General features: G+C 58.7%; 2 protein-coding genes across 5 annotated transcripts; one reads left to right on the forward strand and one right to left on the reverse strand.

Moving 5' to 3' along the window:
- The first annotated feature begins 3,133 nt into the window (after nucleotides 1-3,133).
- Nucleotides 3,134-7,285, forward strand: SOX12 (SRY-box transcription factor 12). The gene has a single exon (XM_066330757.1). The coding sequence runs from the start codon at nucleotides 3,173-3,175 to the stop codon at nucleotides 4,070-4,072; it is 900 nt and encodes a 299-aa protein (XP_066186854.1). The 5' UTR covers nucleotides 3,134-3,172; the 3' UTR covers nucleotides 4,073-7,285.
- Nucleotides 7,286-10,548: 3,263 nt separating this feature from the next.
- On the reverse strand, nucleotides 10,549-19,498 carry TBC1D20 (TBC1 domain family member 20). Of its 4 annotated transcripts, none has more exons than XM_066330749.1 (8): nucleotides 19,330-19,498; nucleotides 16,898-17,083; nucleotides 15,716-15,796; nucleotides 14,049-14,235; nucleotides 13,180-13,281; nucleotides 12,131-12,272; nucleotides 11,286-11,473; nucleotides 10,549-11,162 (listed from the first exon to the last, which is right to left on the reverse strand). In XM_066330749.1, exons 1-8 carry the CDS (start codon nucleotides 19,370-19,372, stop codon nucleotides 10,889-10,891), a joined length of 1,203 nt encoding a protein of 400 aa, XP_066186846.1. In that variant the 5' UTR covers nucleotides 19,373-19,498; the 3' UTR covers nucleotides 10,549-10,888. The 4 variants fall into 4 exon arrangements, with proteins under 4 accessions (XP_066186846.1, XP_066186845.1, XP_066186848.1 ...); XM_066330748.1 differs by lacking the exon at nucleotides 19,330-19,498 and adding an exon at nucleotides 19,008-19,194; XM_066330751.1 differs by lacking the exon at nucleotides 19,330-19,498 and adding an exon at nucleotides 18,892-18,990.
- Nucleotides 19,499-20,212: the final 714 nt, after the last annotated feature.

Consider the following 20,212-nt stretch of genomic DNA (forward strand, 5'->3'; position numbering starts at 1 on the left):
AGCAACTAGCTTCCCAGATTATTTTCCATTGTTTTTTCTATCTCCTGGAGTTCTGCCCTCACTGTGTCCAGCCAGTTCTGACAGCAGGTCTGCACCGCTGCCTTCATCCTCTGCACAGGGAGAAATCCAATCACTGCTCATTCTTCAGAGCTGGGAAATGTCCTCTTGCACCAACCCTGACCTTACCATCAGGCACTGCTGCTTGCACTGGCAGCACGGAGGAATCTGTCACCGTGCCTAGTGCCACTCCACACAGGAGTGGCTCTGGGAAGCAGAGTGGTGCTCCAGCAGCCAGCTGGAGCCAGGGACAGCATGGAGGAATGGATTTAGTAGGCTGTTGCAAGGGTGATACTTCTGCTGATGGGGAACCCTCCCGGCTCGCTCTTTTGTCCATTTGTGTCAGTCTCTGTGCCTCCTAGGACACCCATCCCACTGATCCTCTCCATCCTCTGCCCTCCGGGGACGCCCGGGCTCTATCGCCCCCCGGGAACCCCTCTTTGCTAAGGCCTCTGGGGATGCCCCGTATCCCCCGTAACCCGAGCCGGTCCCCACGGCGACAGCGGGTGGGCTCAGGGACCGGGCGGGGCCCGAGCTCACGGGAACGGGCGGAAGGGACGCCCCCTGCCGGCTCCGCCAGGGCACCGCACCGGGACAGGATCACCGGGACGGGATCACCGGGACGGGATCCACCGGGACGGGATCCACCGGGACGGGATCACCGGGACGGGATCCACCGGGCGGGGTCTGGGTGTCCGGGACTAGAAGCAGCTGTGGCAGCCCGAGCAGTCCGGCGGGACTGGCCGCGGGCTGCTTGCGGGGCGGCCGGGGCCGGGAAGGAGCAGAGAAAGGACAGTGGAGGGGAGCCCGGGTAGAGGCGGGCCCGGTACGCGGGACCAACGGAGATGGGCAACCGCCTCCAGCCCCGCAGAGCTGCTCGACGGCACGGGCGTTCCGTGCTAACGCGCACCCAGCCGGTCCTGCCGGCGGGATGGCAGCGAAGACCGGAGGTGTTTGGCAGCGGCCGAGCAGGTGTTTCCTGTCAGGGCCACGCGGGTGCCGGGTGCCGGGCATGACCTCCGGCTATACCGAGCGGGAACGACTCGTGGAGGCGCCGCCCGCAGGCCCGGTGCAAAGCCGCGGTGGAGAACTGTGGGGTGTTCCCCGCGCAGGGCAGCTCTGGGACAGCGTAGGCAGCGCCCGGGGCTGCGGGCCGGGCCGGCGGGAGGGAAGGCCCCGGTGTCCCGGCTGGCCGCAATGTCGGGGCAGCCGGCAGGGTCGGGACAGGCCACGGCTCCTGCTCAGACCGCAGGCCAGCCCGTGGCGCCCGGTCAGTCGCGGTGCCCGGTCGGGTCGGGCGCGGCCCCGCGCGGTCCCCTGTCACCACAGCAACTGGCGGCGGCGGCGCAGCCAATGGGCGCGGCCCCCGGCGGGCCCGCGCGCGACGGTTACAGCCAATGGGCGCGGCCCCCCGCGGGCAGCCCGCGGTCTCCGGGGCAACAGCGCCGCCGCCGCCGCCCCATTGGTTCCGCCCAGCGGAGGGGCGGGGCCTGACCGGGAGGGGCGTGGCCCCACTCGTGGCACCAGGGAGCCGCGTGTCCGCCTCGTGGGCTGCTCGTTCCCCGCCTGGCGCTCCCGTCACCGCCGGGGACCGATCCACGGGGAAACGCCGCTGGAATGGGTGGCGGGGAACATGTCCACGAAGGCGTCGGTGTTCCCAGAACGCGTGGTGCCGAGCGGTGCAATCCCTAGTGAACGGCCCGGGGACTGTTCAGGGCCGGGGCTCTGCTCGGACGACCGGGAGCAGCGGGTGTCCCGGGAGCCCGGTGGGCCGGCAGGACAGGGTTCAAGCGCAGCATTCTGGGGTGATCCTAGGTGTTCCGGCCGGTCAGACCCGTGCACAAGCCCCCGGCAAACCGCGAGGGGTGTGGGTGCTCCCGACGATGCGGATGTCAGGGTCACCGGGGACATCGGGGTGCCTCGACGGGAGGACCAGTGGGTTAGTGGCAGGAGCTGAAGCATCCTCGGGTGGGTTCCTCAGGGCACAGAGAGGTACCAGCGTACCGGGATGCTTGTCTGAAGGTACCGGGTGTCACCGGGGGTTCTGTGCTGCTCGGGTCGGGGTTACTGGGGGCTGCCGGGTTGCTCTGCGGGCGGTATCGGGGGCATTGGCGTGCCGGGTTAGCGAGGGGTAGCGGGGCGTGCCGTGTCTAGCGGGGGGGTACCGGGGAGTACCGGGATACCGGGGCGTGCCGGCTGGCCGGGCGGTACCGGGGGTACCGGGGCGTGCCGCCCTGCCATTCTCTCCAGCAACCCCTCTGGGCGGGCGCCCATTGGCTGAGCGGGATCTGCCCCCCCGCCTCGCGGCCAATGGGCGGCGGGGGGCGTGGCCCTCCATTGACAGACCCGGCGCGGCGGTGTTTACCGGGGGCGGCGGGGGCGGGGCGGCGGTGTCTATAAGAGCGGCACCGAGGGGCGTGCGGCTCCCGGGCAGCCCGTACCGCCCCCGCGCACCCCCGACCCGCACCCGGACCCGCCGCAACCACCCTACATCATTCCCGACCGAAGCATCTGCCGCTTAAACGGGGAGGCATCACCGGGGCGGCGGGGAGCGGAGCAACCCCGGGGCGGAGCCCTCACGGCGTGCAGCATCCCCGAGCCGGTACAGAGCATCCCGGAACATCCTCGGAGCGGCGCCAAACATCCCCGGGTTGGTGCGGAGCATCCCCGAGACGGTACGAAGCATCCTAGACTATCCTCAGACCGGTACCGAGCATCCTCGAGGTGCTACAGAGCATTCCGGAGCATCCTCAGACTGGTACCGAGCACCTTCGAGGTGCTACACAGCATTCCGGAGCATCCTCGGACCGGTACAGAGCATTCCGAGACAGGACCGCTACAGAGCATCTCCGAACCGGACACCACCGGGCCGTCCCAGGGCCCTTCCGGAGCATCTCCGCGGCCGCCGCCCGGCGGAGCCGGCCCCGCCGTGCGCCCCCGGGCCCCGTCGCGGCCGCCTGCGCCCCGCCCCGCCGCCGCCCGCTCCGCACAATGGGGGCGGCGCGGCGCGGCGCGTAGCGGCGGGCGGGGAGGCGGCGGCGGGCAGGGAGGCGGCGGCGGGAGGGGAGGAGGAAGAGGCGGAGGCGGCGGCGGCGGCGGGGTACCCGGCTCCGGGATGGTGCAGCGCGGCCCGCGGGGCCGGGGCGCGGAGGCTCGGCGGGAGCCCTGCGCCCCATTGCCCGCCCGTGACTCCGAGCCCGCCTGGTGCAAGACGCCGAGCGGGCACATCAAGCGGCCCATGAACGCCTTCATGGTGTGGTCCCAGCACGAGCGCCGCAAGATCATGGACCAGTGGCCAGACATGCACAACGCCGAGATCTCCAAGCGCCTGGGCCGGCGCTGGCAGCTCCTCCACGACTCCGAGAAGATCCCCTTTGTCAGGGAAGCCGAGCGCCTGCGCCTCAAGCACATGGCTGACTACCCCGACTACAAGTACCGACCTCGGAAAAAGGGCAAGGTGGGCACCGGAGCAGCCCGTCCCCGGCTCCCAGTGAAGATCAAGCCCTCCGTGTTGGGCCGTGTCTCTGCCAGCCGCAGGCAGCCCGCCAAGCTGCCCGCCGGCCCCGACACCCCGCAGGAGCCCGCACCAGAGGTGCCCGCTGAGGACAGCCCTGTGGTCCCTGGCACTGCTGCCTGGCACCCGGCAGCCGACGGGGAGCACAGCCCCCAGGAGCCCCCTCCACCCCTGAGCCCTACCACACCCTGCCCGGAGCCAGGGAGGTCCCCAGAGAGCGGGTCCCCCTCTCCCATGTCGGCTGGGTCCCCTCCCTCTTCCTTCAGCTCCTCCGATGAGGAGCTGGAGGAAGAGGTGCTGGGGATCATGCCCGGGCGGGCGCCTGCCAGTGCCACCTGTGGTGCTCTGGACTGGTCCGTCTTCGACAAGGACCACGACCTCTACCCGCGGGGAGGCTCCTCGCACTTCGAGTTCCCGGACTATTGCACGCCCGAGGTGACGGAGATGATAGCAGGGGACTGGCTCATGTCCAGCATCTCGGACTTGGTCTTTACCTACTGAGTCCCACACTCTGCAGGTAACGCTCATTTTTATTTTCACCCACAATCAGGTCATATCAAAAAACAACCCAGGAAAAAAAAACAAACAAACCGAAACCAGCTGTTTACATGCAGGAATCAGGTATTTTGCCTTGAAGCTGCTGGAAGGCAGAGCCCCTGCTCTCCCCACCCCCTGGCACACACCCATTCTCCATCCGTCTGTCTGTCCGACTCTCGCCTCGTGCCCGCGGGACGCATGGCCGCCCGCCGCGGTTATTTGCCCGTGAAATGCATCTCATCGGGATTTCATTGTCACACCCGGCCGCTTTCCCCCATGGCCCCGGTGCTGACAGCCATGGCTGCTCCCGGCAGCTCCCATCTCTGCCAGCACCCTGTGCCCTCCCGCTCTCCAGGAAGCAGGAGCATCCACGCCACCACAGCTCTTGGTGCTCACCCCATCTTCCCCATCCCTTGGAGAATGGCTGATTCCGTTTGGTTTTTGACTGCATTGAACGCATGGCTTCAATTTTCTCCTCTTCCTCTTTGCAGCCCTTGGGGAGGGATGCCAAGCCATGCCAAACTGTCCCTTCCCGACTCCCTGTTTTGTGAGGGGTCCCTGGCTGGGGCGTTCAGTGTCCCACAGCAGTGTCTCCTTCCCTGTGGTGCGTGCTCCCCGCCACTCGCTTTGGGAAGAGTGAAGTTGCACACACGTGACGAGCACGTGGGCGCGGGAGGCTGTGTTGTTTCTCTTGCCAGGCAGTTGTGCAGGGAAAGCTGTGCCACGGAGGGAGCCCGTGTCCGGAGTCACCCCAAAATTGTATGGGGACCAACCCTTCACCAAGCAGCCAGCCCTCATTTTAACCTTGGAGCCTGTGCCCGTGTGGGACCTGCTCTGGGCTGGCTGACCTTGGCCAGTGGAGCTGGGTGTCACCGTGCCCAGCGGTGGCGTGTGGTGCTGCGGGGATGGCAGGGAGTAGCATGGAAGGGCAGGGTGGCAGGGAAGGGCAGCTTTGGGAAATCTGCCTTAAGCAACCACCCAAACTAGTCCAAGAGCAGCTGCAGGCAGTGCTGGTGGGCGTGTGGGGTGTGGATGATGCCCTGGTGCAGGGCTCCTCCACACAGCACACACGCTGGGCTCCGCTGCCAGCCACGCCAAGAGCAGGGAGGGACATGCTGGCAGGGAAGATGCTGCTGCAGCGGCTCCTCCAGCTGGGATTTTCTTTGCTTTTCCTAATGGCTCCTTCCTGCGACAGCCGCCTCCTCCCATTGCCGGGAGCACGTGGCTGCAGTGCTGGCTCGGCAGCTGCTGCAGGCTGTGGTTGGGGGAGCAAGGGCTGCGCTCTGGTCCAGCTGTGCTGGGTGGGGACCCCACACATCCCTGGGGTTGTGGTCATGGCTGGGGTTGGCAGTGACTGCAAGAGCTGTACTGGGTTTGGCAGCAACCGCTGCTTGAAGCAGCCCCTGCAGTCCCCCACGACCCCAATTCCCCAGGGACTCTGGGTTTGTGGGGGCCCCTCGGACCCTTCCCTGCGCTCGCGGCAGCAGAGCACTTGCTGCCTGGGCTCTGCCTCCGTATTTTGGGGCTGCCGGTTCCCCCAGTTACAGGCTCACCCGTGCCTGCCCCTTGCTGTCAGGCTGGACTGAGTCGTCACCAGGGGAAGGACATCCCCCTCCCATGTCCTGGCATCCCCTGAGGGTGCCCGGCCCTGCTGCTGGAGCTACTGGTGGCCGTGGTTCAGCCGTGGAGATAGGCACTGCAGCACAGGGAGAGGTGTGTCCCCGGGCCCTTTGCAGGGATGCTTGATGTCCCCCAGCCTAGTCCCTGGGTGGCCCTCGAGGCCCCCCGCGATGGTCAACCATCAGCAGTGTAGATGTGTCGGTGTGTAGCGGTAGCTGTGCGTGTGTGTTGGCATTAGCCACGGTGTTTCGGTACCCCCGTGCGGGTGCCAGCCTGCGGAGCCAGGCGGGCATCACGCATCAGACACGTGTTCCCTGGATAGAGCGCGTCCTCTTCTCTGCGTCCCCTCCCTCCCCGGCCGTCCCCCACCGGACCCAGTCCCGCCCCCAAAGGTGGAAAAGCCAAATAAGCGCCGGGACAGTCGTGATTCTGGCAGCCTGCTCCCAGTATTTGCCTTCCCACCCCCTGGGCAGCCCCGCGCCAGGAGCATCTGATGCCCTCTCCCATGTGTGAGCCGGGTTTGGGGTTCCCGTGGGGTCCAGCGGCCCCAGAGCTCTCTGACACACACGGATCTCACCCAGCACCTCGGTGCCTTCTTGGGGTGCACAGCCACCCCGTGCTCTGGCCAGGGGTTCTCAGGGAGGGCACCCTCAGTCACCTCAGTCACCTGCCCTCCATCCCTGTCCATGGGGAAGCCAAAGCCCCCAGGTACCAGCAAGGCCTGAGGCCACATTGAGGGTCTCTCATCACACATGTGCTTTGCTGACCCTGCAGCTCAGGGCTCAGCTTTCGTTCCTAGGGGGGGACACGGGTCCCGGTGGTCCCCTATGTGCTGTGCATCACCCTTGAGCCAGGGTGATCCCTCCACAGACTGTCAGGCGAAATATTTCCTCAGGAGCAGGTTCTGGGTCAATGCCAGAACTGGAGCCAGCGCCGGGGTCTCCTGCCCTGGCCGCAAGCACAACATCATCCGCTTTGTCCCCGTCCTCACCCCTGTCCCCCTCCTCGAGTCTCGCCGGGTGTGTTTGTCAGGGAGAACCGTCGTGGACAGTGGTGGATTTTCTGTGCCGTGTGGTTGTAGTGCTTAGAGACCCCCCCAGCGTGCGGCCCCCTCCCGCTGCGCCCCCGCTGCCCGGTGCTGGCTGGCGTGCGTGTGCGAGCGTGTGTGCGTGCGCGTGCGACATCCCGTCATCACTCCAGACAAAGCGAATAATAATAATAATAATAGTAATAATAAATAATAAAAATAAACCAAACCTCTCTCAGGAAGCAGCTGCCCTGGCGGCGGCCGAGTGGGCCGGGGGTCCCCGGAGCTGGCGGGGCCCCAGCGCAGCCTGCGGATGGGCGCCAGCGCTCGGGGTCACCTTTGTAGTGTTGTGTTAGTGAAGGATCCCTGTGTCTGTTATCTTGGAGAAACAGGATTTTAGCCGAGGGGCAGTGACGACCCTATCTGGGCCCGTCTTGAGGGTGTGACACGGCTGGCCCTTGCTCTACAGAACCTCGGCTAACAATGATCCTGACTGTTGTGATTATGGAATAAAGTGTGTTGGTCTGCTCCCCACGGCTCTGGCTCCTTCTGTGCTACCTCACTCCTCCCAGGGGAATTTGGGATTCTCAGGGCTACGTGAGGTCCCCAGGGAGATGTGGGATTCCCAATGGCCAGCATCCAGCTCCCATGCATATCAGTTCCCACCGTGAGCCCGGGTTCCCGTGGGCTCTCCCGCAGCAGGGAGGTTTACCCTCATCAGTCAGTGTGGGCTGGGCGTCCCCGGGAGCAGTGTGAGCATGTGCATGTATGTGCACGTATGTGCTGTGCATACGCAGCCCCTCGCCCCACCCGTGTGTGTGTGGGCAATCCCGGCACCGCCCCCGACTCCGTTCCGCCGGGGGGAGGGGACCGAGGGTAACCAGTGGGGGAACCGGAGAGGGAGGGGACCGGAGAGGGAGGGGACCGGGGCTGCTAATCCAGACCCACAGGAGGGCGGGAGGGGGCACGAGGTCACGCGCCACTTGCATCACACCCAGACCCCCGCCCCCAGTCTCGCCGCAGCTGTTGCCACGGCAACAGGAGGAGCCCAGAGCATCCTCGGGTACTGCCAGCCCCTCCTGCTGCCCCTGTGCTGCTGGGGACCGGGCTGTCCCCGAGGGAGGGAGAAGTGCAGGGATTGCCCATGCCACGATGACCCCCCCAAGTCTGCAGGCTGTACCCACGGGAGAGCCCCCAGCACCGCCCGGGGCCTGGGCAGCACCACAGAGGCAGCAATGTTCCCGTGTGGCGTCAGTGGAGCCCCCTGCAATGGGATTGGTCTCTGCAAAAGGGCACTGCTGGGTGCAGGGGGAACCATGGCGCAGCCACGGTGAGAGCTCACTGGCCATCACCACGGCCCCTCTGACCTTATCAAAGGTCAGGGCCACACAAGGCTCCTGTCCAGTGTCCAACGTGGCCCACAGGCACGTGCACACATTGCCACTGGCCTGGTTCTGAGTCTCATGTGGCAGTGGCCTCTTGGCTACCCCAAAGGTGCCACATACTTCCCGCCATCACTCCTCCTTCCCCCCTGGATGTCTGTCCCAAAGGGCTCCAAGCACTGTTGAGAAAATGGCTCCTGGAGAAGCCACAGGCAATTAAAAACAGCCAACACGGCTGCCAGCCTTGAGCCATCCAGTCAAACTCACTTCTTTCCTGGCAAAGGCGGCATCACCCCAGCTCAGTGGAGCATGCCCTGGGAATTGGGCACCATGCCCGGGATCTCCTCCTGCAGCTAGGCACCCGGCCTGGGGTACAGGGCAGGCTGGGAGGTCAGGCTATTTCCAGCCCCACGCTGCTGATGGGGGGGACACCCTGGAGAGCCAGCAGCACACACAAGGCCTGGCGCTGGCCCAGAGGGAGGCAGATGGATGGAGAACAGTGACCGGGGCACGCATGCACCCTTTGGCTCTGCTCCTGCTCCTCTTCCCACGAGGCTGCTGGGTGTGAGGCTACACTGAGCTGGCCTGACCACTGCAGGGGAGGTGCCAGTTCTGGGCCACAGAGTGCCAAACAGCAGATCTGGCAGCCCCGGCCTGGGGAGGGCAGGAAATGTGTTTAGTAACTGTTTATTTCACAGTTTTAGTGTTTGTAGAAATATGCATTTACAGGGGGTGTGTAAATTTACAGGGGGTGTGTAAACTGAAGCACCTGCAGCCACGGTCTCCTCTCAGGCCCTTCTCCCCTCCTGGGGACAACGCAAGAACTAAAGTGCATCATGGCCAGGGAATGGAGGGGCTGCAGGAGCTCCTCCTGGGGGGCTCCAGCCATCCCCTCCTTCAGGGTGGTGTAAAGAGCAGTCCTGGGCCCTCCAGCAGCATTCCCAGGTCACCACATTCTCCTGCACCAATGGTTTCTAAAGTGCTAAGTGACCCAAGCCCCCAGTCCTGCTCTGCTGCTCTGGGGGTGCCAAGGGGCAAGAAATGAGCTCTGCCTTCAGCCACACTGAGAGGAGCCCCCTGAGCAGCCCCAGGTCTCTCCAAGGGCATTGGCACCATTGAGGAGAGCAGGGAAAGGTCTTGCTGCCTGCCTGGACAAGGGCAGTTTCACACACTCCACAATTCACCTGCAGAGGCAAAGGGAACCCTCATCATGAGAACACAAGTCAGGAATGACAACTGCCCACCTGCCCTCTGGCCAGAAAGGCACAGCCCTTCCATGAGCAAGGGCCCATGGGGCAAACCAGAACATACCCAAGGCAGTTATGGACCAAGAGGGGTGGGAGTGGGGGGTGCTGAGCTTTGCAGGGTTTCTTCTCTATCCCAAAATCCCTTTAACTAACATCTCCTTTTCGGGTGTGCAGCCCCTGGGCATGGCACAGATGGCTTTGGGCACAATAGAGCAATGATGGGGCAGCGGGAGGGAGGCATGAGGGTCAGGTAAGGGCACTTGAGGGAAATTTAGCAGCTTGGGGGAGAGGTAGAGGCATAGAGTGTCTATTGGCTTAGTCTCAGTGGCAGACTGAGTTGTCTGAAGGATTTGCTGCTTAGCTTGGAGGGCAAGGAGTGCTGGGACTGCCAATGGGACTGGTGGGGAGATGGAAGCTATGCAGGGGTCAGGGTGGCCTTTCTGGGAAATCCCTCATGTTATTTCCAGAGGCAATGCTGAAGCTTGATCAGCTCTTGGGTGAGATTTTTGACACATTCCCTAGTGCAACAACTTCTATCCTGTGCAAAGTGTTTCACAAGGTGGAAAAAGCCTTTCTCCATGTGAGCACATCAGTGTTCACTTCCAGAGCTATTAAAGAAGTCTGCAATGACAGTGCCACTAAGACTTGTGGTAGCATAACCTGGCACATGACAGTACGCACCTCTGGCAGGGTGACTGCACTTGTGTCTCTCACTTCTCTGACCCCAGATATGGTCGCAGTACTGCCAGCACAGCAATGGCAGTACCTGAGAGCTGAGGGGAGCTAAGGTCTGCTCCTGGCCCCTGCAAGCAAATCAAGCTGCAAAGATGTAGAAGCAAAAAGAGGAGTGAAGAGAAGCTCACAGCTTCACCAGGGAGTGAAGAGAAGCTCATAGCACTGTGCTGGCTGGGGTGTGGGAAAGGTCTGGCTCTGCTCAGAGGGTGCCCACAGGACAGGGAAGAGTTGGAGCACCAGCACAGCTAAAGGCAGATTGTGGGGCACACTGGAGCAATGAACAGCTGAAGGGCTGCCCTGCTCCTCAGGAGTGCAACAGCCCTCCACTCTCACACAAGCAAACACTCAGAACAGAACCTGTTGGACACTCTCCTCCAGGCGAGGATCTGCTCTCACTCCCACTAGTTTTGCCCAATGGAGAATCCAGGATCATTTGGGCACAGCCCACACACAGCTCTTCCTTTGTACAGTCACCTGAGCACAGCCTGAACAGCCAAACTTGTTCATACCTCTGGTTCCTCAGGGGATAGCAGGAGTGCCTGTCTGCTCACCCTTGCACAGGGAGAGGGGAACAAGGTGAGCATGGTGTGGGGAACTGTCCTGCTGGGCTGTTTCCCTCAGTCTTGTCACAAAGACCAAAAGCGTTACTGGACGCATTAAGAATAAAAAATAATCTTCAGACAGGTGGTTTCTGGACACGTCCTTCATCAAACATCAGCCCTTCCTGCTGGGTATGGATGCAGTGACAGCAAAGGTCCTTCCTCTGGCTTCAGGGGAAAATCTGCAGCTCAAACTTGGGCGCCCACTCCAGTGCGCTCTTCACCACAGCCAGGGCAGCTGCTCCCAGTGCCACCGTCAGCCCCATCACTGCCAGCTTGACAAAGCGGTTGGTCCGGGGCTTTGTCAAGATGGATTTTGTCCGCTCCTCCCCTCGGAGCCGCTCCTCCCCTCGGAGCCGCTCTCTGAAGCGTTGCCTCAACACAGTGTCTGGTCTCTGCTGCACTGATGCCAACTCGAAGTCCTTAAAAGTGGAAGCCGCAGTTCTGCAAGAGAAGGAAGACGTCAAGGAGTGTCACTCGCCCACCTCTGGGACCAGGAAGGTCTCCCACAAGGAGGCAAGACCTGGCAAGGGGATGTAGGGAACACATGGGCTGCCCAGCACTCACCGTTCCGCCTGAGCTGCCTCAGCTGCTTTCTTGGCGAGTTCAGAAGGTGGGAACTGGACAAAAAGGTCCCCGGCTTTACTGATCAGAGACTCATAAGGAAGGTCCTGTGGGATCTGGGACAGGAGGTGGTGGACAGAGGCCATGTCACACTCACAGTCCAGAACTTCCTGTTTCCGATGCAGCACGATCTGCAGAGGAGTGAGAGGAGGACAGACAAGGAAGTGGGGACGACTCCTTGGCACATGCTGGCACTTGTTTCAGAGCCAGAAGAAAAAAACACTTTACTTCCATCTGAAAGACCTTCTTCAAGAGGACACACTGCAGTGAAGCATTCACTAGAGGAGAAATGCCAAACCCCTTCTGAGATTCTGAGAGCACTGAAAGCCTCTTTGAGGGTACTTAGGTCTGTCTGCCTAGCAGAGCCTGCTATTGGCAGGTCAGAGACGTGGGCAGAACCTCACAGGGTTTGACTTCATGACTTGACCTCTCCCACAGGAGGATGGGCAGGTGGATGCACAGTGCAGAGCTGTCCCCAGCTAGCCAGACCTCCCAGTATGTAACAAGAAGCAGGATGAACACATGAAAGCAAATAAAAACATTGTGTCATGCTGCCTCCACAGCACTGAACCGGTACAGCCCACACATTTGGACATCTTCAGGCTGCCCTGAGTTCCCCTGGATCCCACTTGCCCTTTACCATCACCAAGGACATCACTGACTGCATCTGCAGAACAGGGTACAGCTGGGGACAGCACCAGTACTGAGTGCAGCCTCCCTCTACAGCCCCAAACTCCTACCACCTCAAAACAGTGCAGTTAATCCCTGACTATTCCATCAATACCTACCACAGCTGCAAAATAAATGGGCATCAGTGGGTGGCAGGCCAGGAAGAAGTCATATAATCGCACGACGTGGCGAAAGTCAGACAAAACGTGGCCAAACCAGGTGATCAGCCAGCTGAGAGCAAAGATGGTTCCCACCTCCGCACTACAGGGAGAAAGAGCCATTAGATCAGCCTGGAAACAGGGATGAAATGCTCCCAAGCTACCCCTGTGCTGCACAGCCGTGCCCAGGGAAATAGAGCTGGCTATTGGTGGAGCACTGAACCCGTCTCAGAGCAGGAACTGCACCTCTGACACAAAAAAGTGTTTATCCCCTGTGCCACCCCCTGTGGCAAAGTGCTGCCACTACCTGTGTCATATGCAGTGGGGGCCACAGCAGAGGCCAAACGCTACTTTCAGGGGACCCTGAATGTGTGATGTATCATGGCACTGTCTGGCTTGCTGGCCTGAGGGTAACTGAAGTCCTGCAGCACAGACAAGTGTTTGGGTTTCTTCCTACCCTGAGGGCTTACTGATTCTGAGAGTTTGCAATCAGGGTTGGTACCCAAAGATATTCTGGCTGTGAAAAAAAAAAAAGACACATCTGCCCAAAAAAGGGCTCTGAACTGCCTCTTCCCATTCACTTTCTGCTTCTGATTTTATCTGCCCAGGCACATCTGTGTGTTCCTAATGCAAAACCTGGGAATTATTCCCAGAACTAATAACAAACTACATCAAGGTCCCACCAGCCACACAAGTGGTCACGTGAAGCAGTTGTAGCATTTGTACAACACTGTCCTCAGGTCCTCAGCCTTTCCAATAGAGACTGCAAATGGGCTGAAGGTGGCACCATGTAAAACCCCTGCAGACAGGCAGCACAGGTCTGAGCCTGCTCAGAAATGAGTGCCACATGGCTTTGGGGTGTCACCATCTCACATGTCACCATGTCACTTTGTGTGGACAGCTGTTAACTCCCTGAGGAAGCCACTGTGGTGCTGGGAATGTGCTGGTGAAAACGGCCCTGTGAAACAGGCAGAGGAGAGCCAAAAGGCTCTAAGGGAACATTTGCATACCTCTGCATGAAGTCGTGCACCTCAGGGTTCACCTGGTCTATGATGGGCATCAAGTAATTTAAAATGTGCTTGGTATTATCCATCGTTGAGTCCATAAAATCCCTGAGGAAAGATTTAAAGAAGCTTTTTCAAGCAACAACATGAGCGAGCTCTCCCTCCAGGGAGGCAGCAAAAGGTGAAGTACATGCAATAAACAGCCTTGCTGGCAGGGTGGCCCCTAGCCCCCAGGAATTCTGTCTCTTTGGAGCAACTTCCTTCCAGTTTGTCTGGGACACACAGGGCTGACCTGCACATAGAACTCAGGCCCAGACTGTCACGCTGCTGTCAGCTGACCCTTCTTATTTTGCTGCAGTGCACACAAGAACCGTAAAGCATTTCCAGCACCCAAAATCTGACTCCTGCCTGGGAGAGGAAAGATAATCCCTCCAAATCACACTCTCCAGCTGGAAGCTTGCTCTTATTTCAGTGCACAAACAGGAGAAACTTTTCACGTGGGGTACAGGACACTGGTAGTACAGACCACACTGCCCAGGGCTATGCAAGGACAGTGGGAAGCAGGTGCTGAGCCAGCCCACAGGACCTGGAGAGGCCCTGGCAGCCACACAACCATGGATAATACATGTCCGTTGGCTTTTTCAGCTCCAAGAGATGCTTCAAATTACCTGAGAGCCTTCAATTATCCTTTCCCCAGGACACAGCTCCCTGCAATGCCATGTGCTGTTGTGTGGTCAGGCTGCTCTCAGTCACCCCTCTGGGTACAGGCATGACAGGCTCTGCCTTCCCAGCTCCCCTTGCAGGCTAGCTCCACCTGCACAGGTGTCCCCACAGCCTGAGGACTCGTAGCTGGCTCCTCTCCTCCCACTGAGTACCTGAGATGATGTGTTGAGAGTTTCTCCACCAGTGCCGTGGCCAGCCTGGGCCCCACCACCAGGAGGAAGGTGACCACGATGTCATGGTATCCCTGGTAGTAGTGCAGCTGGGGGTTGCGCTTGAGGACGTGGAGGATGATATCAATGAGCTCCTCCTGCAATCCTTCCCTCTGGTCATCTGGCATCCCTGTGGGAACAGCAGAATTGGCATAGCTGTGTCACTTACTTGTGCCTCTGTGGGAGAGACTGTGGTGTGCAAGGAGAGCACCTGTGCATTTACTAACCTGCCTGATCCCAAGGGATGTGCTGCACAGAGGAGAGTGGTAAAACTGGCAGAAAAAACTATCCAAGGCCCTAATGCCAAAACTCTGCCAAAGTCTCCCAAAACTGCAGGACCAGGAGAATCTGGCCACTTGCTGAGAGTTTAATCTTTAGATCTGCAGAACCCTTATCTGCAAGAAAGCCTCTGTGGAGGATGGGAGCAGGGTTTACAGATGTTTGCCCAGTGCTGCTGTGAAGAGAGAATTGTTCTGCACATCCAGTGATGAGGATGTTTTAGCAATTTTTAATTTCCCAGGAGTTCTAGAAAAAAATTCAACAGGACACATTTTCACAGAAACTATGCAAACTGCAGCAGACTGTGAGGCCTCCACTGGCACAACTTCCTATCAGTCCCCTGCTAACAACATGTGTTTAGGGACAGGATGTCACAGGGAAAACAGCCCTGCACAGCTGCAGCCAGTTTCTGGCAGTCCTTGTCAACAGATAAAATGCCCAAAGGCCAAGCAGAGAGTCTCAGTGGAGATCCTGCAATGACAAAGTTCTCCTTTTCCTCTGCTTCACTAATGCAGCTAAAAATAGACAGGAGGCTGCCATTCAAGGGCAAAAAAATCCGTAGGAGCAGAGCCTCCAGGAATCAGGCCTGCACACAGCACCCACGCCTGCAAGAATCACAGTGAATCAAGTGTTTATACAAAATAAAAGTGGCAGAAGGGGGAAGCAGATTCTGGCCAGAAATAACAACTGCTCTGCACAGAGAGCTGCTGGATTTAGTGTTTTATAAATAACACAAGGCACCAGCATCCCATCAGAACCAAACAACTGCAGAACCATTTTGCTTCTAAATGTTCTAAGTTCTGTTAAATTTGGTGCAAGAACCTGGTTTTGAGACTGTTTTACACCAGGGGTTGTTCGAAGCACAGACAAACTCACCTTCCCTGCCCCTGAGCTAGGCCATGGACTAAAATAAACCAAAGCAAATGGCATGTTTCTCAAGCTTTCCATCTGTCCTAACCTCGACAGGTCATGGTGCACATGATCTGTGCAGGTTCCATGCAGGATCCACCCTCTCTCTGTTGCAAATGTCTGCCAGTAGCAGCCTCCTAGAAGAGGGGCTCAGTGGGGCAAGGGAAGTGGAACGCTGAAAGAGCCACATCAAACACCATCTGTTCTGTGCAGAGACAGCTGAAGGAAACTGATGGCTGCAGAAGGGCTTCACTGCAAGAAGCAGCTGCCGTGAGCTCACAAGAGAAAGGTTTTCTAGAAGTCAGGCTCTTGGAGTAATGGAGTGTCACCTTCTGCAGCCTCCTAGGGAGGTCCGAGCCAGGAGGAGCCCCGTGGCACTGTCCTTGCCCCTGCAGAGTGGGAAGAGCAGAATCCCCCCTCACCTGGTGGGAAGCGGCGCAGGGATCGCCGCACATCCAGTAACACTTGCTGGTAATCCTTATTGTCCTCTCGCAGTTCCTTCCCTGCCGAGAAAAAGAGGAACAGGATTAACATGAAGCAGTGCAATGGTACTGGGAAGAGAATGAGGTGAGGGAGCCAGCAATATCCCTGCTGAATGTGGACAAGAAGCTCCACACACTCTCTACTCCACTGTATGTCCCCTCTTCCATGTCACACATCAGCCCTGTCCCTGCACTTTCACTGCCACACACTCTGACACTAAAAGCAAATGAGACAATTATTTCTTTAGACAACACATGTTAAAATGCTTAAACTGACAGCAGCATTCCCAGCGCTCCTAGAAACATCTCTGCTCCACAGTTTTGCTGTGCAATTCAAAGTGCACTCTGCAGCAGCACCGGAGGAGTGCTGTAGAGACCACAAAGAATCATTTATAAAAATGAAACAATTCAGACGAAAATCTCACCCAAGGTCAGCTAAGACAGTTAAAACAGAAAAGTTCAGCAAGCCAGCAAATTCCTTCTGTGCAATCATGTAAAATTAAACATTGTCGTCCAGCAGCTTTGGTCATCTCACATCACCCTAATGCCACCTGGCTCTTGACTGAGGTGGGGGGATGCACATCTCCAAACGACCACAGAATCAGGAACAACAAAATCTGTCCTGGGTGACTATAAAAGCTACAGGACCTAGCGCTCCTGCAGTGCTAAGGTTTAAAAACCATGTGGGTACTTCACCACACAGGTTGTTGTCCCTGTGCCTGTTCTGACCAAAAACCACGCGTCCTTCACACAACAAACTGCTTTCTGGGAGACACCTGGGGAGAATTTTGGCCACACTAGGGCTAAGCACAGCCACCTCTTCATGGGAGCAAAACCCATCAAGTCTGATTCTTTCTGCTGCAGATGAACTTACATATGTCAACTAATGTTCAGGGCCACGCTGACTGTATCCACAATGAACTGATTCCATGACTATCACTAAAGAAAACAACAAACATTGTTTTTAGAAGTCAACATGTATTGTTTACATACAACACAGTATTGGTGCTGCAGCGTGTCCCTTTTGTACATGAACTTAGTGGGAAAAGGCGGGTTAGAAAGTACATGACAAAGGTCACTGAGCTGCTCCTCCCAAGCAGCTGAGTTGAGGCTGTTCCATACCTGGAAGAGGAGGCAGGTCGTCTGTATTAACACTGAGCAGCTTTGGCCACACTTTCCACCGGATCTCGTCTGTGAGCAGCCCGCCCTCGCTGATCGCCATCCGCCTCAGCGCTGCCACGTCGATGGGGTCACTATTCAGAGCCCGGTAAATCTCTGCCACTTTTCTTTTCTTCTTAGCATCAAAGTCTGCAAAAGGTCACAGAGATGTGAGCTGACAGGCAGTGCCAGCACACAGCAGGAGCTAGCAACAGCCACTCACAGAGATGTCACATACGCAAGGGAGATGACACAGGACAGTCATCACACTGTCAGGACAGTGTGACTCTGGTGGTGACCCCTCCAGCTGAGTGTCCCCATTTCTGCAGGCTCAGCATCGGGAGCACCTCAAAGGGCACTCTCACTACTTCCCTTTCAACCCTAGGGGTCCCACTGTGGAAAGCAAATGCTGCTCCTCCTGACACCGGGGCCACCAGCAGTGCCCAGACAGAGCCCTTTGCTCCTGTCTTTCCCAATGGCTCATGGCTCAATCCAGGATCAAGACAGCACTGTGAAGCCATCCTGAAACTCTTTGCTTTCTGATGCAGCCGCCAGCTCAGATGTCTAGTGTTCCCTAAGACCAGGACTTAGGAAAGTGTTCTAAAAAGGTTAGGAAAGTGTTCCCAAAACTGTGTTCCTACCGACTCCCACGTGCAGTCGTCCTAGGAAGAAGTCTGAGTATTTCCACTGACAGCAACAGACACAAGAAAGGACATAATTATACCAGGGTAAAAGATTCATAAGCACATTGACTTGTCCTACAACAAACACAAACCTGCCAGCCATCAGTACACACAGAGCTCAACCAGCAGGAAACAATTCCCACTGTTTTGAGGAGCACAGGAACTCAGGGCAGGGAGGGAAGGGAGGAACACAAAAAGCACACAGTGCCCGGGTGAGACACACTTACAGGACATCAGAGCGCTTCCCAGAGAGCGGAGAAGGGACATTACTTCACACCACACAGTGGAATTTGTCACCGCTGCCTCATGTGAGGAAAAAGAGAAGCAGCCGAGAGCCACTCGATATCCCACACTGGAGGAGTTCCCAGTAAAGGAGGCTTTGCTGAGCAGCTGCGGCACTGGAGTGCAGAACAAGCCCACAAACACTGCCTTTTCCTAAAGGCTTTTCCCATAGATGCAACAACTATTGGGATCCAAACAGGATTCGTTCTATAAGGGAGGTGTCCAAATACGATTTGGGGTGGGAGGAATTAAAAGGATTTCGATGGAGAAACAGCTGTTTCCCAAGGCTGCGCCCTCCCGGCAGCGATAGGGGAGCTCCTTCCTCTGCCCACGTGGCACCTCAGGCACTGCCCCGGCCCTGTTCCTGCGAGCTCCTGGCTGGATATGCAGCTCTCAGCGAGGTCTGAAGGGAGCCAGCAGGTCGGCAGGCTGTTCACACACACGTACGCTAAGTAGGTCGCGCAGTAGATGCTGTTCCTTCTCAAAAACCCTTTTAAAACACTTATTGGATCAAAACAAGCTGTAGCAGCCTACGACAGAGCTCTACTCCCTCCGATTTCCAAGTTCCTCGTAACATTAAATGTCCTATCGCTCACACAGTGCCTACAGTTTATTTCCTTTCCCGCCCCTTGTGCAAGCAGAATTATTTGCACAACAGAAGCCAGCTCTGCTCAGCCGGTTCCCTATTCCCAGCCAGTTCCCTACCCCCAGCTGTTCCTGGTCCCCTGCCACACGCACTCACTGGGCTGTCACATACCGATGCCTTTGGAAGGAGGAGACAAAGCCTATGGGTGAAAGAACTGTTCACACACAAAGAACTTAAAGGAGTAGTGGGAAGGAAGGAGCACATCTTGTGGCCTCCTTCTCTCAAACTTACTAATAAAGACCCCCATATTTACACTTTTGAAACAGAGAGGGGACAACAGCGGCGAGTATTACAAAAACCACTGCATTTCAAACCATGTTTTATGCAGCCACAAGACCTGAACTCACAGGTTCACCCTTGGAAGAAGAGACACAAACACAAGGTGAAGGCGGTCTAAAAACCAGATCGGTTCGTCGATGCTCCTGCACTGCTACAGGCACCGGGCACCGACACACGGCCTCACCAGGTCTGGGCAGCCCGGCGCTGCCGCAGAGCCCCCGGTCACTACCGGGTACCGCCCTCGGGCCAGAAAGCATCAGCCGCGCCCGGCTACTTCCCGTCCGCTCGAGCCCGCGGCGGCCGCACGGCCCCAGGGCTGGCCGGACTCTTCGCTCGGTCCCGGGATCCCCGGTTCACCCGCCCGCTCCCGCCGGGACGGCTCCGAGCGCAGCACAGGCGCCGCCCCGCCGCCAGGGGGCGCCGCCGCACCCGCAGGGGGCGCTCCAGCCCCCGCCCCCTCAGCGGAACCACCGCCCCCCGCCCGCCGGGCCCGGCCCGGCCCGTACCGTGGCCACCGACGCCGTTGCGCGGCGGGCTCTGCCGGCCCATGTTCCTGGGCGCTGCGGCGCATTCCGGGCCGGACACCGGACCGGACCGGGCCGGGGCTCCGCGCTCCCCGAGCCGTCCGGTCCCGTCCCGCCCCCGCCCGCTCCCCCCGCCCCTCGCCCGCCGGCGCGCGGGCGGGACGTCACGGCGCCGCAGTGCGCAGGCGCGGCGCCGCTCGCCTGGTCACGCAGGGGAAGCAGCCGCGCATGCGCCAACGGGAGCGCGCGGCCCGGACGTGTCCTCCGGGAGCGCGCCTCGGGGGCTGTTTAAAAGAAACAAAAAACCAACCCCCCAGCCCTCCCCGCTGGCCGCGGTACAGCTTATTCCCAGCGCTGTCGGGAGCGGGTAACACACCCACAATGGCGCTGCACACAGTGGCTGCTGCCACCACGCAAAAAACCCCCGCAAACCCTCCAAACTCCCCCGTCAATGCTTTGAGGCACCGCAGAGGGAGAACAAGCGCCCGGCGCTTCTGTAAGGGTTTGTCAAGTCCACAAAACTCCTTCCGTGCACAGGGTTCTGTGCTTCCCTGTGCAAGGGCTGATAGGCACTGGGGCCATCCACCACTCCCAGTTTCCTCTTCCACACGTCTTTATGCAAACGTCCCTTGCTTGGAATAACAAAAGAACTGGGTAAAATGTCCTGCATAGCTCAGAACCAGTGCAAACAAGCTGTATTTTGTCATACTGGGTGCTTTTACGTTACAGCACATTGAGGTAACAGTCAACACAGTCCAACTTTCACATCACTTTAGGATATAAAAGATTAAGTACAATGGATTTCCACTGGATGATGGCATGGAGGAGAAAGCTATCCTGGTGTATGTGAAAAACCTCATCTCCC

The sequence above is a fragment of the Sylvia atricapilla genome, chromosome 16, assembly GCF_009819655.1.
Source record: "Sylvia atricapilla isolate bSylAtr1 chromosome 16, bSylAtr1.pri, whole genome shotgun sequence".
In the NCBI taxonomy this organism is placed as follows: Eukaryota; Metazoa; Chordata; class Aves; order Passeriformes; family Sylviidae; genus Sylvia; species Sylvia atricapilla.

Bases quoted from the DNA above. Each gene is read 5' to 3' on its own strand.
- TBC1D20 (XM_066330748.1), bottom strand. From the start codon at position 19,080: ATGCTTTCTGGCCCGAGGGCGGTACCCGGTAGTGACCGGGGGCTCTGC. The intron at 17,084-19,007 runs GTGAGGCCGTGT...GACCTTTTGCAG, and splicing joins CGCCGGGCTGCCCAGACCTG to ACTTTGATGCTAAGAAGAAA. The intron at 15,797-16,897 runs GTATGGAACAGC...TTTTCTCGGCAG, and splicing joins CGACCTGCCTCCTCTTCCAG to GGAAGGAACTGCGAGAGGAC.
- SOX12 (XM_066330757.1), top strand. From the start codon at position 3,173: ATGGTGCAGCGCGGCCCGCGGGGCCGGGGCGCGGAGGCTCGGCGGGAG.